The 20,210-nt window shown below is 36.3% G+C and overlaps 1 protein-coding gene across 6 annotated transcripts in view; it reads left to right on the forward strand.

Annotated features, from left to right (window-relative positions):
- The window catches only part of RICTOR (RPTOR independent companion of MTOR complex 2), a 127,695-nt gene that overhangs the window by 70,073 nt on the left and 37,412 nt on the right, over positions 1–20,210 (forward strand). For 5 of the 6 annotated variants that reach the window (XM_027092723.1, XM_027092724.1, XM_027092726.1 and 2 more), the window contains exons 9-16: positions 4,188–4,255; positions 7,147–7,214; positions 15,387–15,469; positions 16,544–16,631; positions 17,361–17,451; positions 17,564–17,630; positions 17,777–17,857; positions 19,741–19,841. In XM_027092723.1, coding sequence (XP_026948524.1) covers positions 4,188–4,255; positions 7,147–7,214; positions 15,387–15,469; positions 16,544–16,631; positions 17,361–17,451; positions 17,564–17,630; positions 17,777–17,857; positions 19,741–19,841 — 647 coding nt within the window. The remainder of the gene's footprint in view (positions 1–4,187; positions 4,256–7,146; positions 7,215–15,386; positions 15,470–16,543; positions 16,632–17,360; positions 17,452–17,563; positions 17,631–17,776; positions 17,858–19,740; positions 19,842–20,210) is intronic. The other variant, XM_027092728.1, reaches the window with a different exon arrangement.

Raw genomic sequence — 20,210 nt, forward strand, 5'->3', positions numbered from 1 at the left:
CACATGGAGGCTAAGTAATACACTATTAATAACGAAGTGATCACTGAAGAAATCAAAGAGGAAATTAAAAAATACCTAGAAACAAATGACAATGGAGACATGACAACCCAAAACCTATGGGGTGCAGCAAAAGCAGTTTTAAGAGGGAAGTTTATAGCAATACAATCCTACCTTCCGAAACATCCCGAATATACAACCTAACCTTGCACCTAAAGCAATTAGAGAAGGAAGAACAAAAATAACCCAAAGTTAGCAGAAGGAAAGAAATCATAAAGATCAGATCAGAAATAAATGAAAAAGAAATGAAGGAAACGATAGCTAAGATCAATAAAACCAAAAGCTGTTTCTTTGAGAAGATAAACAAAATTGATAAACCATTAGCCAGACTCATCAAGAAAAAAAGGGAGAAGACTCAAATCAATAGAATTAGAAATGAAAAAGAAGAAGTAACAGCTGACACTGCAGAAATAAAAAAGATCATGAGAGATTACTACAAGCAACTGTATGCCAATAAAATGGACAACCTGGAAGAAATGGACAAATTCTTAGAAATGCACAACGTACCAATACTGAATCAGGAAGAAATAGAAAATATGAACAGACCAATCACAAGCACTAAAATTGAAACTGTGATTAAAAATCTTCCAACAAACAAAAGCCCAGGACCTGAAGGCTTCCCAGGCAAATTCTATCAAACATTTAGAGAAGAGCTAACACCTATCCTTCTCAAACTCTTCCAAAATATAGCAGAGGGAGGAACACCCCCAAACTCATTCTACGAGGCCACCATCACCCTGATACGAAAACCAGACAAGGATGTCACAAAGAAAGAAAACTACAGACCAATATCACTGATGAACATAGATGCAAAGATCCTCAACAAAATACTAGCAAACAGAATCCAACAGCACATTAAAAGGGTCATACACCACGATCAAGTGGGGTTTATTCCAGGAATGCAAGGATTCTTCAATATATGCAAGTCAATCACTGTGATACACCATATTAACAAATTGAAGGAGAAAAACCATATGATCATCTCAGTAGATGCAGGGAAAGCTTTCGACAAAATTCAACACCCATTTATGATAAAATCCCTGCAGAAAGTAGGCATAGAGGGAACTTTCCTCAACATAATAAAGGCAGTATATGACAAACCCACAGCCAATATCGTCCTCAGTGGTGAAAAACTGAAAGCATTTCCACTAAGAACAGGAACAAGACAAGGTTGCCCACTCTCACCACTCTTATTCAACATAGTTTTGGAAGTTTTAGCCACATCAATCAGAGACGAAAAGGAAATGAAAGGAATCCAAATCGGAAAAGAAGAAGTAAAGCTGTCACTGTTTGCAGATGACATGATCCTATACATAGAGAATCCTAAAGATGCTACCAGAAAACTACTAGAGCTAATCAATGAATTTGGTAAAGTAGCAGGATACAAAATTAATGCACAGAAATCACTTGCATTCCTATACACTAATGATGAAAATCTGAAAGTGAAATCAAGAAAACACTCCCATTTACCATTGCAACAAAAAGAATAAAATATCTAGGAATAAACCTACCTAAGGAGACAAACGACCTGTATGCAGAAAATTATAAGACACTGATGAAAGAAATTAAAGATGATACAAATAGATGGAGAGATATACCATGTTCTTGGATTGGAAGAATCAACATTGTGAAAATGACTCTACTACCCAAAGCAATCTACAGATTCAATGTAATCGCTATCAAACTACCACTGGCATTTTTCACAGAAGTAGAAAAATAAATTTCACAGTTTGTATGGAAACACAAAAGATCCTGAATAGCCAAAGCAATCTTGAGAACGAAAAACAGAGCTTGAGGAATCAGGCTCCCTGACTTCAGACTATGCTACAAAGCTACAGGAATGAAGACATAATGGTACTGGCACAAAAACAGAAAGATAGATCAATGGAACAGGATAGAAAGCCCAGAGATAAACCCACGCACATATGGTCACCTTATCTTTGATAAAGGAGGCAGGAAACTACAGTGGAGAAAGGACAGCCTCTTCAATAAGTGGTGCTGGGAAAACTGGACAGCTACATGTAAAAGTATGAGGTTAGATCACTCCCTAACACCATACACAAAAATAAGCTCAAAATGGATTAAAGACCTAAATGTAAGGCCAGAAACTATCAAACTCTTAGAGGAAAACATAGGCAGAACACTCTATGACATAAATCACAGCAAGATCCTTTTTGACCCACCTCCAAGAGAAATGGAAATAAAACCAAAAATAAACAAATGGGACCTAATGAAACTGCAAAGCTTCTGCACATCAAAGGAAACCATAAACAAGACCAAAAGACAACCCTCAGAATGGGAGAACATATTTGCAAATGAAGCAACTGACAAAGGATTAATCTCCAAAATTTACAAGCAGCTCATGCAGCTCAATAACAAAAAAACAAACAACCCAATCCAAAAATGGGCAGGAGACCTAAATAGACATTTCTCCAAAGAAGATATACAGACTGCCAACAAACACATGAAAGAATGCTCAACATCATTAATCATTAGAGAAATGCAAATCAAAACTACAATGAGATATCATCTCACACCAGTCAGAATGCAAAAAATCTAGAAACAATAAATGCTGGAGAGGGTGTGGAGAAAAGGGAACACTCTTGCACTGCTGGTGGGAATGTGAATTGGTTCAGCCACTATGGAGAAAGTATGGAGGTTCCTTAAAAAACTACAAATAGAACTACTATATGACCCGGCAATCCCACTGCTGGGCATATACCCTGAGAAAACCATAATTCAAAAAGAGTCATGTACCAAGATGTTCATTGCAGCTCTATTTACAATAGCCAGGAGATGGAAACAACCTAAGTGTCCATCATTGGATGAATGGATAAAGAAGATGTGGCACATATATACAATGGAATATTACTCAGCCATGAAAAGAAACAAAATTGAGCTATTTGTAATGAGGTGGATGGACCTAGAATCTGTTATACAGAGCGAAGTAAGTCAGAAAGAGAAAGACAAATACCGTATGCTAACACATATATATGGAATTTAAGCAAAAAAAATGTCATGAAGAACCTAGGGGTAAGACAGGAATAAAGACACAGACCTACTAGAGAATGGACTTGAGGATATGGGGAAGGGGAAGGGTAAGCTGTTACAAAGTGAGAGAGTGGCATGGATATATATACACTACGAAACGTAAAATGGAAAGCTAGTGGGAAGCAGCCGCATAGCACAGGGAGATCAACTCGGTGCTTTGTGACCACCTAGAGGGGTGGCAGGGAGGGACACGCAAGAGGGAAGAGATATGGGAACATATGTGTATGTATAACTGATTCACTTTGTTATAAAGCAGAAACTAACACACCATTGTAAAGCAATTATGCTCCAATAAAGATAATAAAAAAAAAATGAGACAGACTCAAAGGAAGGTTAAAGTGAATCCTTAAAAGGAAAGTGATCCGAGACAAACAAGGAAATGCAGGAAGGAATGAAGCGTGGCAAAAAACGTACACATGACAAAATATAAAAGACTACTCATTGTCTAAAACGATATTTGTAATGTCTTAGGTATTTTAAATCATTTTAAAATTAAAATTCAGGCCACAGTAATGCAGTCAGCACAAGGCTGGGCCAGGGGGGTTGGTAAATGAGATACAGTGGTTTAAGTTCTAAAATGAGTAAGCCTAACAGTGTTGCTATATACAAGGACAATACACGAAAATAATTTGGATTTCCTTATACTACTAAGAAAATGAACATAATTTATAAAGTAAAAATAATTAAATAATGTTCAGAAATAGGCAAAACAAGTCATAGTGTTAGAAATCAGGATAGTAGTCCTGTGGTGAGAACGAACGGGAGAATAAGGAGGCTTTGAGGATTATAGGGAACGTGCTTAGTTTGAGAAAATCCATCAAACCTCACATTCATGATTTGTGCACTGCTTAATATGTATGTTAAACGTCAGTTTAGAAGTTCAGAAATTCAGTTTGTACATTTAAAAAAATCACTCAAATATATTCCTTGATGATGAGTTTGAAGAAATAAGTCTCTCAAGCAGTGTACCCAGTTAGAGATACAGAGAAGTGGAATTAATTTTAGCTTGTTACAGGAAGAATACATTTTATAATAAGGACTCTTTTTCTTCTTCTTTTTTTGCCTTTTCTTTTTATTAGCGAATTTTAGCACCCTATACTGATTTTCACTACAGACATAGTCCAGATACAGCTGAAGGACAGCTTAAGTAAGTACCATGCGTGTTACTGTTAAAACTTTTAGATTTGCCTGATTGTACCTAGAGCCAGAGAAAATGAGTTTAAGTAAATTTCCTATTTCATGGAGTTATAGTTCTCTCATAATTAGCTGTGGTTTAAAAAATTAAAAGTAAGCATCGGGAAATTTAAAGACTTGGAATTAGTTTCTTATTTTAAAAAATGTAAGATATGTAGGAGTAGAAACCTCGATCTTTAATAATTTTTCTATTGTACATGTTTTTAGCACAATTACATTGAAAGACTAAAAGAATTAATTGTGAGTAGAATGAAGAGCGGCCTAAATTGAGTAAGCAGAAAAATATACTGTGTAGAATTTTGAGAGTAAGGTTCATAGGGAGGTAAGAGGAGATAGAGTAAAGATTATTTTCTAGAAATGAGGCAGGATAATTTTCAGTTTTTCTGGAGAGAAATGCACATGTTCACTAGGTATTCTGGGATAACTATATTTAAATTGATTTATGGATCAAATAATGAACTTGTCGGTGAAGATTTTGCCGCTGACACAGTTCCAATAAATATGCTATCAGGTGTAGCATAGTAGGATTGTTGGATTGTAGACACACTTATTTTGAGAGATAGTATGTTTTTAAAATTCCTCACTAAGTTTGGGAACATTGTGAAATGGGCATATTTTTGTTGTTTTTCATTTTTCTCCTGAATTAAAAATAGTGGTTTCATATCTTTAATCACCTCCATCACTGTGGACTCATTGCATGCTAACATATCATGACCTGAGCTAAGAAATTAGAATAGTCATTCTCTGTTTAAGACTTCTCAGACCTTATTCTTGCTAACTAAGTTATGAATTGGGATTCTTAAGCCCCTTTCTTGGCTTCTCCTATCACACTTGGGCATGCTCTTTATTGATGAAGAATGTATGCATTTTCTATTGCTGCATGACAAATGACTACAAATAAAGCAGCTTAAAATAACATCAGTTTATTAGTTCACAGTTCAGTAGGTCAGAGGTCTGGCGTGGTTCTTATCTGGAAGTTCTGGTGAAGAAGCCATTTATTTCTGGGCTCACTCAGATTGTTGGCAGAATTCACTTCCTTGCTATTGTACAACTGAAGTTCCTGTTTTCTTGCTGACTGTCAACTGGGGCCTACTCTCAGCTTCTAATGGCCACCCTCTTTTCCTGGCACATGGTACTCTCCATCTTCAAACACAGCAGGAATTCCTTGAATCTTTGTGCTTTGAATCTCTCTGACTTTTTCTTCTGCTTCCAGCTAGAGAAAGCTCTCCAGTTCGATCAAGCCTACCAGATGATCTCCGTATCTTAAGGTCTGCCGGGCTATATAACATAAACATAATCACAGTCATGGCAATGATATCATATTCACAGGGATCCAGGGATTAAGACCTAGAATCTTGAGAGGATAGGGGCATTTTTAGAATTCTGCCTACCAGAATAAGCAAGAGACGAACCTGGATATTTTTTAGAGTTGAGGAGGGGGGAGTACATTCCACCAAAATCCTTTCTTTTCTGTTTGGTTCAATACTTTGCTTTCCTTAAGTTTCTGGAGTATGGGCAGTTTCTGGAGCATGAGTACATTATAGCTAGGGAATAAGGAAATGGGTGTTTTTTTTTTGTTTGTTTTTTTTACAATACTACTAATTTATCAAATAGGTTAGAGATTGGATTACCAGGCAAACAGTATAAGTATGTCACAAACATTTTTAAGAGAAGGAGCACCAAAAGCTTAATCACACAGTTGTCTGATTCTCATTTCTTCCACCAACCCCCCTCCCCATTTTAGTTTCTGTTATAGTGTCATGTTGATTAGTACCACAGAGCTTAGTGTGGTTGGTTTGTATGTGTGGGGGATGTTTTTAACTTTCATTTCTCTTTTGTAAACTATCTGCTTGCTTACCATTCTTCAATTTGATTTTCTGTCATTCTTTATCCCTTCTGTTTTTTTCTTTCCCAGTTCTCTGGATTTCTGTATTCTCACAACTGTTAAGAACTTTAACATTAGGGAAGTAAAAAAGATGGCACAGAAAAAAAACGGACTGTTTACAGGGTAGAGATGGTTGAGGTGGCATAAATAAAGAGTACAAGGTTGCTATTAAGTATTAAAACTGGCCGTAGGCCATATATGGAATATGTTTAACAATGTAAGTAATACTGTTGGTTAATTAATTGTCATAAACTATTACATAGAAGGGAACAAGTGAGATGATTGGATACCAATTATGAAAGAAGAAAGTAGCTGGTAGTAGGCCCCAGCTGACAGAAAGAAAACAGAAACCTCAGTTGTATAACACCAAGGAAGTGAATTCTGCCAACAACCTGAATGAGCTTAAAAATGGATCAATAATAATATCTCGTTATTTAATAATATCTCGGTGAATATCTGAGTTGTTGAGCTTGCTTGGTAGAAATGCTCAAATAAATTTGGGACAAGATTTTTGAAGTAAAGAGAATACATGTCGTAAAAGTAAGAGGTTTATGTGGTAATTTTCTTTGCTAAGGGGCAGTATTTTGACAGAGATGCTTATTAAGCAGGCTGGTGTTGTCTCTAATGCTCAATTAAAGGTGTTAATGAGCTACCTAAGAATAGTTTTCAGAAAGAGCAGGAAAAGAAGAACTCAGTGGGAAAGCGGAATTTATAATTTGTTTTAAAAGATGTTGTGAATTTTAAATGGGGGGACGCGTGATCAGTACATAACTGGGTAATTTGCTTTGAGGTAGATCTGATCTTTATTTTCTTTTAATATATTGTTGAATTTCCTATGTAAATATTTAAATGTTAAGTAATGATAGCTCTTATTCTGATATAGTGGTAGGAAAAACTCACTTTTTATTTTAACATTTAATTTCTTTGACACCCCCCCGCCCCCCCACCTCACCCAACAGAGAAGACAGAGAAGCAAGGTTTCTAGCAAGTAAAATGGGAATCATAGCAACATTCCGGTCATGGGCAGGTAAGTTCCTCTGTGCTGCTTTATAACATCCAATAAGAAAAGCTTGGCTATTTTTTCAAATGTTAAATTATTATTGTAGCATCTGCTTTAGATGTTAACCTAGTCTTTCTTTATATGTTATCATTAGAACCAAGAGGGGTTTGTACACAAGTCTTAAAATTGACCATTTGTAAGTCAATATGCTAATGATAACCTGGGCATTAAAATAAACTTAAACAAGATCTATACCAAAAAAAATTTTTAAGAGTGTTAGTTGAATATGTAACTAAAGTTTGTTCCTAAAAATGTAATGTAGAATGTCATAAATACCAAATAAGCAAGATAGGCCATTAGTAATCCCAAATTACATTCTTTTTCATTATGGTTTATTACAGGATGTCGAATATAGTTCCCTCTACTATATAGTAGGACCTTGTTGTTTATTTTATATATAGTAGTGTGTATCTGTAAATCCCAAACTCCTAATTTATCACTCCCCCACTCCCTTTCCCCTTTGATAACCATAAGTTTGTTTTCCCTGTCTGTGAGTCTGTTTCTGTTTCACAAATAAGTCCATTTGTATCATATTTTAGATTCCACATATAAGTGATATTGTATGGTATTTGTCTTTCTGTCTGACTTACTTCACTTAGTATGATGATAATCTCTAGGTCCATCATGTTGCTGCATATGGCATTATTTCATTCTTTTTATGGCTGAGTAATATTTCATTGTGTGTGTGTGTGTGTATCTCACATCTTTATCCATTCATCTGTTGATGGACATTTAGATTGCTTCCATGTCTTGGCTATTGTAAATAGTGCTTCAGTGAACATTGGGGTGCATGTATCTTTTATTTATTTATTTAAATTTATTTATTTTCATGTTTTCTTCTTTTTGAATTTTATTTTATTTTTTTATATAGCAGGTTCTTATTAGTTATCTATTTTATACATATTAGTGTATATGTCAGTCCCTCTCACAATTCATCCCCTCCCCGCCCCACTTTTTCCCCCTTGGTATCCGTACGTTTGTTCTCTACATCTGTGTCTCTATTTCTGCCTTGCAAACTAGTTCATCTGTACCATTTTTCTAGATTCCACATATATGCGTTAATATACAATGTTTGTTTTTCTCTTTCTGACTTACTTCACTCTGTATGACAGTCTGCATGTATCTTTTCAAATTAGAGTTTTCTCTGGTTATATATCCAGGCATGGGATTGCAGGACCATGTGGTAACTCTACTTTTAGTTTTTAAAAAAACCTCCATACTGTTTTCCATAATGGCTGCACCAATTTACATTCCCACCAACAGTGTAGGAGGGTTCCTATTTCTCCACAACCTCTCCAGCATTTATTATTTGTAGACTTTTTAATGATGGCCATTCTGACTGGTGTGGGGTGATACCTCATTGTAGTTTTGATTTGCATTTCTCTAATAATTAGTGATGTTGAGCATCTTTTCATGTGCCTATTGGCCATCTGTATGTCTTCTTGGGAGAAATGTCTATTTAGGTCTTCTGTCCATTTTTTGATTGGGTTGCTTGTTTTTTTGTTATGAGTTGTATGAGCTGTTTGTATATTTTAGAAATTAATCCCTTGTTGGTTGCCTAATTTGCAAATATTTTCTCCCACTCCATAGGTTGTCTTTTCATTTTGTTTATGGTTTCCTTTGCTGTGCAAAAGCTTATAAGTTTCATTAGGTCCCATTTGTTTATTTTTGCTTTTCTTTTCTTAAAATTTTTATTGGAGAATAGTTGATTTACAGTATTGCATTAGTTTCAGGTGTACAGCAAAGTGAATCAGCTATACATATATCCACTTTTTTTTTTTTTTTTTTTTTTGCGGTACACGGGCCTCTCACTGTTGTGGCCTCTCCTGTTGCGGAGCACAGGCTCCGGACACGCAGGCTCAGCGACTATGGCTCACGGGCCCAGCCGCTCCGCGGCATGTGGGATCTTCCCGGACCGGGGCACGAACCCGTGTCCCCTGCATCGGCAGGCGGACTCTCAACCACTGCGCCACCAGTGAAGCCCTTTTTTTTTTTAGATTCTTTTCCCATGTAGGCAATTACAGAGGAGTAGAATTCCCTCTGCTATATGGCAGATTATTATTAGTTATGTATTTTATATGTAGTTGTGTGTATATGTCAGTCCCAATCTCCCAGTTTATCCCTGCCCCACTCTTATCCCCTTGTAACCATAAGTTTGTTTCCTACATCCATGACTCTACTTCTGTTTTTGTAAGTTCATTTGTAACCCCCTTCTTTTTCTAGATTCCACATATAAGCGATATCATATATTTGTCTGTGTCTGACTTACTTCACTCAGTATGATAATCTGGATTCATCCCTGTTGCTGCAAATGGCATTACTTTGTTCTTTTTTTATTGCCGGTAATATTCCACTGTATATATGTACCATGTTTCCTTTATCCATTCCTCTGTTGTTGGACATTTAGGTTGCTTCCATGTTCTGCCTATTGGAAATAGTGCTGCAGTGAACATTGGGGTGCATTCCTTTACACTAACAATGAAAGATCAGAAAGAGAAATTAAGGAAACAATCCCATTTACCATCGCAACATAAAGAATAAAATACCTAAGAATAAACCTACTTAAAGAGGCAAAAGACCTGTACTCAGAAAACTGTAAGATATTGATGAAAGAAATGAAAGGTGACACAAACACATGGGAAGATATACCATGTTCTTGGATTGGAAGAGTCAGTATTGTGAAAATAACTATACTCCCCAAAGCAATCTACAGATTCAGTGCAATCCCTATCAGATTACCAATGACATTTTTCATGTAACTAGAACACAAAATCCATATGAAAACATAAAAGACCTGAATAGCCAAAGCAATCTTGAGAAAGAAAAATGGAGCTGGAGGAGTCAGGCTCCCTGACTTCATACTATACTACAAAGCTACAGTCATCAAAACAGTATGGGACTGGCATAAGAACAGAAATATAGATCAATGGAACAGGATAGAAAGCCCAGAAATAAACCCACTCACCTATGCTCAATTAATCTATGACAAAGGAGGCAAGAATATACAATGGAGACAAGACAGTCTCTTCAATAAGTGGTGCTGGGAAAACTGGACAGCTACATGTAAAAGAATGAAATTAGAACACTCCCTAACACTCCCAAATGGATTAAAGACTTAAATGTAATGCTGGACACTATAAAACTCTTAGAGGAAAACATAGGCAGAACACTCTTTGACATAAATCACAGCAAGATCTTTTTTGATCCACCTCCTAGAGTAATGAAAATAAAAACAAAAATAAATGCGATCTAATTAAACTTAAAAGTGCACAGCAAAGGAAACCATAAACAAAACAAAAAGACAATCCTCAGAATGGGGGAAGATATTTGCAAATGAAGCAACCGATAAGGGATTAATCTCCAAAATATATAAACAGCTCATGCAGTTCAGTATCAGAAAACCAGATAACCCAATCAGAAAATGGGCAAAAGATCTAAATAGACATTTCTCCAAAGAAGGCATACAGATGACCAAAAAGCACATGAAAAGATGCTCAATATCACTAATTATTGGAGAAATGCAAATCAGAACTACAGTGAGGTATCACCTCACACTGATCAGAATAGCCCTCATTAAAAAGTCTACAAATAGGGCTTCCCTGGTGGCGCAGTGGCTAGGAGTCCTCCTGCGAGTGCAGGGGACACGGGTTCGGGCCCTGGTCCAGGAGGATCCCACATGCCACAGAGCAACTGAGCCCGTGCGCCACAGCTACTGAGCCTGCGCTCTAGAGCCCGCGAGCCACGACTCCTGAAGCCTGCGCGCCTGGAGCCAGTGCTCTGCAACTAGAGAGGCCACCGCGATGAGAAGACCTTGCACCGCAACGCAGAGCAGCCCCCGCTCGCCGCAACTAGAGAAGGCCCGCGCGCAGCAATGAAGACCCAACGCAGCCAAAAATAAATAAAATTAATAAATAAAATTTAAAAAAAAAGTCTACAAATAATAAAGGCTAGAGAGGGTGTGGAGAAAAGGGAACCCTCTTGCACTGTTGGTGGGAATGTAAATTGGTACAGCCACTGTGGAGAATGGTATGGAGGTTCCTTAAAAAACTAAAAATAGAACTACCATATGACCCAGCAATCCCACTACTGGGCATATACCCAGAGAAAACCATATTTTTGCTTTTATTTCTATTGCCTAGTAGTCCAATATTTCTTGAAAAGAGGGATTATACATGTTTTACCTTTCCATGGAATAAAAAGCAAACATTTTTCTTAAAATAATACCAGCACTAAATGTGTTATTTTGTATTAATGATTACCTCTTCTTTTTTTTAAAAAAATGTATTATTTAATTTTTGGCTGCATTGTCTTCGTTGCTGCATGCAGGTTTTCTCTAGTTGTGGCGAGCAGGGGCTACTCTTTGTTGTAGTGCACGGGCTTCTCATTGCGGTGGCTTCTCTTGTTGCAGAGCACGGGCTCTAGGCACACGCCTCAGTAGTTGTGGCACGTGGGCTCAGTAGTTGTGGCTTGTGGGCTGTAGAGCGCAGGCTCAGTAGTTGTGGTGCATGGGCTTAGTTGCTACGCAGTGTGGGGGATCTTCCCAGACCAGGGCTCGAACCCGTGTCCCCTGCTTTGGCAGGTGGATTCTTAACCACTTCGCCACAAGGGAAGCCAACCTTTTCCTTCTTGACTTTGCAGAATAATTTAAGGGATAGCATACAAAGGAGTATAGCAATAAATAGAACAGGAAAATTTACTTGAACGTTTCTGTATACTTAAGTAACCAGTTAACATCTTTTCCATAAAAATGACTATCCCAGCCATAGACTATCCCAGCCCTAGCCAATATATGTACAAGGACTTCCTCTGGCCTCTCACATGTTGGTAAAAATCCCAACCTTGCTATACCTCATGACTGCCTTTTTTGCCTTATCCTAATGGACAACCTAGGATTCGATGAGGGCTCAACCATCACACATCGTTTTTTATACTTTACTAGCCTCCACACACTCTTTCAACATAGAAAACCAACACAGTCCTCCTGCTAAGGTTAACTGTCAGTGCCCTTGCCTTAGAAATCACGTATAACTTTATTTTCTGTAGCTACAGCTACCGTCCTTCACCATTCTTCAGCTTCCTTGCCGTTAAAGTGGTTTCTTTCTTCCCCCCAAGAATGAATTCTGTCCAACTCTGACCACCAGTACAGCCTAGCTACAGTCTTCTCATTCTCCCTACTGTAGACTCTGCTCTCCAGTCACTGTACCTCTAATCTCTGCCAGTCTCTTGTTTCTCTTAAACGTTTTTCTGCTGTGCTTCAGTTTGTCCTAGAGTCCTTTAATGCACTGATCCATCATTAGAAACTTAAAAGGTTGGAGTGTTCTTCCCTTCTATTGAAGTAAGAACTGGAATATTATTCAAGTTAGAATTCTGAAAACATTTTCTCACAAAAATAATTTCCTTAATAGTATTAGATTCTGTGATACTGTGTTTGGGTTAAATGAGCTTTTGTATGTTTGTAATGTTATTTCTATCATATATTTCAAAATCCAAAAGACTGACTGAAAAATGAACTTTTAGAACACAGTTTCTTCTTGAGTTGCAGGAGCCTGTTTTCCCTATTAGTGCAGACTATGATTGCAGATTATTATCTTAATCTATAATCTCTCAAATTACTGTCAGACATCAAAGTTTGAGAAACACTATTTTGGTATTTTAAGTAAGTCTGTCTATTATGTTTTAATTTGAATTTTGAACCTAAGTGCAAAGAGAAGATACATATTATTCATAAATATAAATATATGTGCTTAAGTAGAAGTAACAGGGAACTTCAGAATCCTATATGACTTTTTAAAAATGTTTTCCTTTACTTTTAAAAAATGTTTTCCCTAACATTTTATTATCAAAAATTTCAACTATACAGAAAAATTATACAGTGAACACCATATACTCCTACCACTTAGATTTTGCTCTATTTGCTTTATTACATATCTACCCATCTGCCTAGTCCTCTGAGAATTCATCAGTCCTCATGTTATTCTAATGCATTTTAAAGAAGTTGCAAAATTAAGTTCTCCTGATTCCTAAACACTTCAGCATGCACATTATTACCTAAAGTTCACTATTTGTTCAGGGTTCTTATTTGGTTATTTTTGTTTGTTTCTGAGGGTTTTTTTGGGGGGGCACTTTGAGGTAAAATTTACCCCTTACAGTGAAATGCACAAATCTTGAGTCTGCAATTTGATGAGTTTTGACAAATGCTTATACCTGTGTATCCAAACTCTTTTTAGGATATAGAACATTACCATCATTGCAGAAAGTTCTCTCATGTCCCTTCCTAGTTAATCCCTGACCCCACTCCTGTAAGAAGCAACCACTGCTCTGTTTATTTTTTATCACAAATCATTTTTGCCTGTTCTGAAACTTCATTTAAGTGGAATCATAGTATATGTATACTTTTGTGTGTAGGCTTTTTTCACTCAACTTAATGATTCTGATTTCACTCAGCATAATGCTACTGATTCATGTTGTATATATCAATAATATGTTCCTTTTTATTGCTGAGTAGTATTCCACTGGGTAAATATATCACTGTGTTTTTAGCCTTCCTCCTGTTAGTGAATACCTGACCTGTTTCCAGTTTTTTTTTTTTTTTTTTGTGGTACATGGGCTTCTCACTGTTGTGGCCTCTCCCATTGCGGAGCACAGGCTCCAGACGCGCAGGCTCAGCGGGCATGGCTCATGGGCCCAGCTGCTCCGTGGCATGTGGGATCTTCCCGGACCGGGGCACGAACCCGTGTCCCCTGCATCGGCAGGCGGACTCTCAACAACTGCGCCACCAGGGAAGCCCCTGTTTCCAGTTTTGATCATTCTAAATAGAGCTACTATGAGCGGCATTGTAAAATTTTTTTTCAGATGTAAGCTTTGTTTCCTTTTGGGTAAATACCAGATAGAATTGCTGAGTCACAGGGTGGATATATGGGTTTTTTTGGGCTGTGTTGGGTCTTCGTTGCTGCACGCGGGCTTTCTCTAGTTGAGCAGGGGCTACTCTTCTTTGCAGTGCGCGGGCTTCTCATTGCAGTGGCTTCTCTTGTTGCAGGGCACAGGCTCTAGGTGCATGGGCTTCATTAGTTGCAGCATGCAGACTTAGTAGTTGCAGCGCTCAGGCTTCAGTAGTTGTGGTGCGTGGGCTCAGTAGTTGTGACGCAGGCTCTAGGGTGCGTGGGCTTCAGTAGTTGTGGCACGCAGGCTCAGTAGTTGTGGCACGCGAGCTCAGTAGTTGTGCTGCGGGCTTTAGAACACAGGCTAAGTAGTTGTGGCTCACGGGCTTAGTTGATCCACAGCATGTGGGATCTTCCCATACCAGAGCTCAAACCCCTGTCCCCTGCATTGGCAGGCGGATTCTTAACCACTGTACCACCAGGGAAGTCCCGATATATGTTTAGTTGTATGAGAAACTGCAAGACTTTTTCTCAAAATACTGAAGCACTATTTTATACTCCTATCATGTAGGTATGTGAGTTCCAGTTGCTCTACATCCTTGCCAGCATCTGGTGTTATCAGTTTTTAATTTCAGCCACTCTAGTGGGTGTGTGACAGTATCTTATTTTGACTGTAATTTGCATTTCCCCAGTGACTAATGATATTGAACACTTTTGTGTTTATTGGCTACTTACTGATACATATCTTCTTTTGTGACATGGTGTTAATATGTTTAAAATTGTTTGAGTAAATTCTCTCACTTAATATTTTGATCCATTCAGTTTATTTGAAGTCTGTTGGTTATACTCGTCTGTGCATTCGTTAAGTTTGAGACTTAAACTTTTAAAAGGCAAATGCCAAGCAGAGTTTATCAGTTCAGGTTGAGAAAGTGTTAAATAAGCAAGACATTGTCTTATTCTCTCCAATATCCCTGAGAATCACTCATCAGCAAATGGGAATAATAGGCAGTCAGATTCATGAAACCTTTTTGGGTATGAAACAAATAGAAGAAGTAATTTAAAGGATAAAATTATTGATAACCTCTAATTAGTTGGCAAATTCAGAGAATGTTTGAAATATACTATCAATTATGATAATCAAATAGTGTAATAGTGTAATTTAGCATGGAAAAATGTCACATTTTGTATTATGGATACATTACTATAGAAAATTTTTTTGAAGTTCAAATCAGTTATTTTTTTTTCTTTTTATCTTTTTTAGGTATTATTAATTTATGTAAGCCTGGAAATTCTGGGATTCAGTCTCTAATTGGAGTCCTTTGCATTCCAAATATGGAAATAAGGGTAGGTAAAAGTTATGATTGTTTCATTCATGGAGTTTTAGTGGAGGAAATTAATTGGAAAAAGTTTATTTCAGGTAATGCTTTTTCCTCATGAATTGTTAATCTGTATCACAGAGCATTTTAAAAATACATGAATAAATATTTACTACTTAGTTGAACCCTAAGAATATAATATGAATCATTTGAAACACTGCTGTTGTTAGGAAGTAGGGCTGTATTAAAATTAGATTAAAAATATGAAATTAATTATGCTTTATTCAATAAAAAGTGCAAACAATACACAGGGGCATTCTCATTGTAAAAGGTTCAAGCAATATAGAAAAATATACTTAAAAAGTAAATATAGTATTTATGCAACTTATGCCTTCTAACTTGTGTTTTTATATGTTATGAGTAGTGGTTCTGATTAAAATTGGGGTATTTATATCCTTTTTTTAGACATAGTCCTAAGTTATTAGTGTATAGGAATTGTATTAAACAACTAAAACAAATTGAAATTAGAGGAAAAAAATGAACTCTTCATGTGGTTCTTCCTTTTCCTCTTTAATGTTTTTGTTTTAATTTTGTTCAAAGGGACAAAATTTGCCCCTTTGTTTCTTATTGTTAGTAGTAAATATTAGCTAGAGGTGCCTTGCTTAAAATGTGAGCTAAAAATAAAAGCATTTAGACCATGGAAGGATGTAATTATAGATGGAAAGGTTCCAATTCAGTTGACTTCTTACTCAGCAAATGGTAAAAGAACATGGTCCTTTGAGTCTGGCCGACTGAGGTTTGACTCCTTTTTTTATTATTTATAGCTCCATGACCTTGGGCAAATTATTTTTAACCTTTAAATGTATTTCTTCATGTGTACAGTGGGGATAATAAAAGATTTATTGACAAGATTACATCATGTATATGTAGTAAGCATTCAGTAGTTATCTCTTCTGTAATATAGGCCTGATAATGGTAGTTTTCTAAAATACAGTAGTTCTGTTTTTATCGATTTTTTAATCTGTGAATAGGACATTTAAAAAATTGCAAACAAAGATTTATTCCATAAAAACAAATGAACTGTATTTATTTGTACTTGCAGCGAGGTCTCCTTGAAGTGCTTTATGATATATTTCGTCTTCCTCTACCTGTTGTGACTGAAGAGTTCATAGAAGCACTGCTCAGTGTAGGTAAGTATTGAAGTGCATTCACTACTCATATATTGTAATTTTTTAAATGGATTATCTAATGGAGACAGAGTTCCTCAAAGGAAAAATACCGAACTAAATATCATTTTCTTACTGCATATTTGTGGCCTGAAATTAATATAAAAATAAAATCTCAGATAAATTTCTAAAAAGAAATTTAAATTTCTTCTCCATCACCCTAGCTTCTGAAACGAGCAGTGAAATTAATAGAAGGATGGACTAAGAAAGGAAGAGAGGAGTTAATAAGAAACCTTATGTGATTCTCACAGTGGATTATTTGATTCTTGTTATTTTATTTTAGCCCAAATGACTCTGAGTCCCTCAGTGAAGGAAGTTAAATCTGTGTTCATTTACATAAATCGTTTTTTTCTGTATGCCTTCTTGAGTCTTTTTTTTTGCGTTACGCGGGCCTCTCACTGTTGTGGCCTCTCCTGTTGCGGAGCACAGGCTCCGGACGCTCAGGCTCAGCGGCCATGGCTCACGGGCCAAGCCGCTCTGTGGCATGTAGGATCTTCCCGGACTGGGGCACGAACCTGTGTCCCCTGCATCAGCAGGCGGACTCTCAACCACTGCGCCACCAGGGAAGCCCTCTTTTTTTTTTTTTTAACGAACGTTTAAGAAAATTATTTGTAGCCTGCTTAGCTGATGGTTATTTGAAGTGTTTCATTGGTATATTATTTTCTTCTAACTATCTAAATTTAACTATTTTAGATCCAGGTAGATTCCAAGACAGTTGGAGGCTTTCAGATGGTTTTGTAGCAGCTGAGGCAAAAACTATTCTTCCTCATCGTGCCAGATCCAGGTAGACTTTAGATATAGAAATAGTTCAGATTTATTACAATTACTATTTTTATGTTAAATTTTGTGGTGTATGGAACAATATTTAAATTTTTCTGTGCCATGCTTATTTCCAGGCCAGACCTCATGGATAATTATTTGGCACTGATACTATCAGCATTTATTCGTAATGGGCTTTTAGAGGTAAGAGTTATAAACCTTATTTTATTCTATTTTATTTATTTTATTTTCTCTAACAGAATTCTTTCAGAGCAACAAACATATATGATGCATAATTATATTCATATATAATATTTTGCAACTATGATATTTTCTTCTTATTTTCAAAGGGTTTGGTTGAGGTGATAACAAACAGCGATGACCATATCTCAGTTAGAGCTACCATCCTTTTAGGAGAGCTTTTACATATGGTAAGTTTAACAACTTCTGATTATGTTTCATACTATTAATGTTTTAATTTATGAAACAGGCTATTTTAACGACTTACTTTGCATTATCTCAAAAAAATAAGTTTACATTTATTTGAATGTTTATCTTTGCATTACAAAGAACCCTTGATACTTTGTATCTTATATATATAGGCTAGTTTTTTAAATGGAACAAATATAAAAAATACAGAGAACTGACTATTGCCTTTTTATACTCACTTTTGATGCTGACATTTTGAGTCCTAAAAGTCTTTCTCTTAGAATGACTTCCTACCTAAAAAGCATGAAATTACAAAACTATAGGTATTACTTCAGTCAGCTAAATAGAATTGATATATAATAGTCAGTGCCTGAATTTTAGAAAACTTTGTGGAAAAAAATCTAAACATAACTGCCTCATTAGAACACATACTTCTCTGTAAACTTGTAGGTTTAGGTTTAGAAGGTGGGAATCTGTTTTTCTGGCCACGATTTTATGACATCAGTAACTTCTGGAAACAAGGAGCTAGCAAAGTAATCTGATCATTCTCTACTCCCAGCAGATCAAGCAGTGAGGGTACTCTGATTATTTGCAAATTAGAAATTTATATTTCTGTCACCAATTAGTTAATAAACACTAAATAAAAAGAACCACTTTAAACTCATTAAGTAAACTTATGACAAATCTTTTAAAATTATGTTATGGTTTATTATTGGCAGAATATTTTTTGTTTTTGTAGTTGTTTTTGGTCCCCTCCATCACCAGGGTTTTTTTTCTACATAGCAGTTGGGCTTTGTGAGTGAGCAAAAGAGAATTAAACAGAGTTTAATGATAACTGTCTTGTTTATCAGTGAATTATTTAGCCACTTGCTCTGTTTTCCTTCAGTCTGTCTATGAGATAATTAAGTAATATTGCAGAATCTCAGGTGTGATTATTTTTATTTTAATTAAGATATCATTTCTGTAAGGATATCAATATCTAGAATTATTTGCCTTTATGTGAAGGAATCTCTTTAATAAATTTCATCCATTCCCTTCCCCCATACACCAGAATTCTGTGATTCCCTTGAAATATAAAAGCTAGTCATTTTGAGTATAGCAGTGTTAGTTCATTGCTTGTTATTCTTATATCTTCTGGCTTCCACATTTAATTAATTTATCTTTATTGGTAGAAAGCAGATTGGGTGGTAGGACTTCATTTGGAAAGCAGAAGACAAGTTTCTTATTTAAAGATTGTTGGAATATGAGACAAACCTGTTTTGAGAAGGTGGTTTTTAAACCAAAGAAGTCAACTCATAAGTTATGATATTGCATCCAGCATTTTAAATGCTACTTTTTTTTTTTTTTTTTTTTTGTGGTACACGGGCCTCTCACTGCTGTGGCCTCTCCCGTTGCGGAGCACAGGCTCCGGACGTGCAGGCTCAGCGGCCATGGCTCACGGGCCCAGCCGCTCCGTGGCATGTGGGATCTTCCCGGACTGGGGCATGAACCCGTGTCCCCTGCATCGGCAGGCGGACTCTCAACCACTGCGCCGCCAGGGAAGCCCTAAATGCTACTTTTAACATAACATTATAACACTGGATCCAAGTTTTGACATATAGTCCTTTTAGATTATTTAAGAAGTGAGTTTAATTGGGTACCACTTAAAATTATAATTTAATGTTATAATAAAGGATGTATGAAATTTAGAGTTCTATTAACATAACATGAACCTGTATCTTTATATTTGTGATAGCTCATCCTTGTTGAAAGTAGATGAGATAAAAGTTAGCTATAAGTATATAGAAAATGAATAATTCATGAGTAAAACCTTTTAGCATTATATCTGTGGATAATCTGTAACACAAAATAATCAATTTTTCAAAAATATTATGGTTCATTTTAGGCAAACACAATTCTTCCTCATTCACATAGCCATCATTTGCACTGCCTGCCAACCCTAATGAATATGGCTGCATCCTTTGATATCCCTAAGGAAAAGAGACTGTAAGTATCAGAGCTCTAGCAAAGCTTGTGCCTGTATATTTAATACCCACTTAGATGACCTTATCTTCTTTATAAGGAAGTAGTATATATAGGTTATGCCTGGGAATTATTTAGGGAAGCCTTTGGATAAGAGGAAAATTAACAGTTTTTAAAAATAATTTGTATTTTAGGCTACAGAGTATTTTAGTTTAGTAAAATCAACCTTTTCTAGCATGTTTCTGGACAAGGACATAAACTTTCTACCAGATCAGTAAAAATATTGGGATTGAGAGTTTTTTGGACTGTTTTATGTTTTGAGCAACAGTTCAGTCTCTTTTTCAATGTCTGAATTATTTCAAATTACAGCACAAAGACTAACAGTGTATTCTT

The sequence above is a fragment of the Aethalodelphis obliquidens genome, unplaced genomic scaffold (assembly GCF_003676395.1).
Source record: "Aethalodelphis obliquidens isolate GAN/ISIS:26980383/991018 unplaced genomic scaffold, ASM367639v1 scaffold80, whole genome shotgun sequence".
Classification (NCBI taxonomy): domain Eukaryota; kingdom Metazoa; phylum Chordata; class Mammalia; order Artiodactyla; family Delphinidae; genus Aethalodelphis; species Aethalodelphis obliquidens.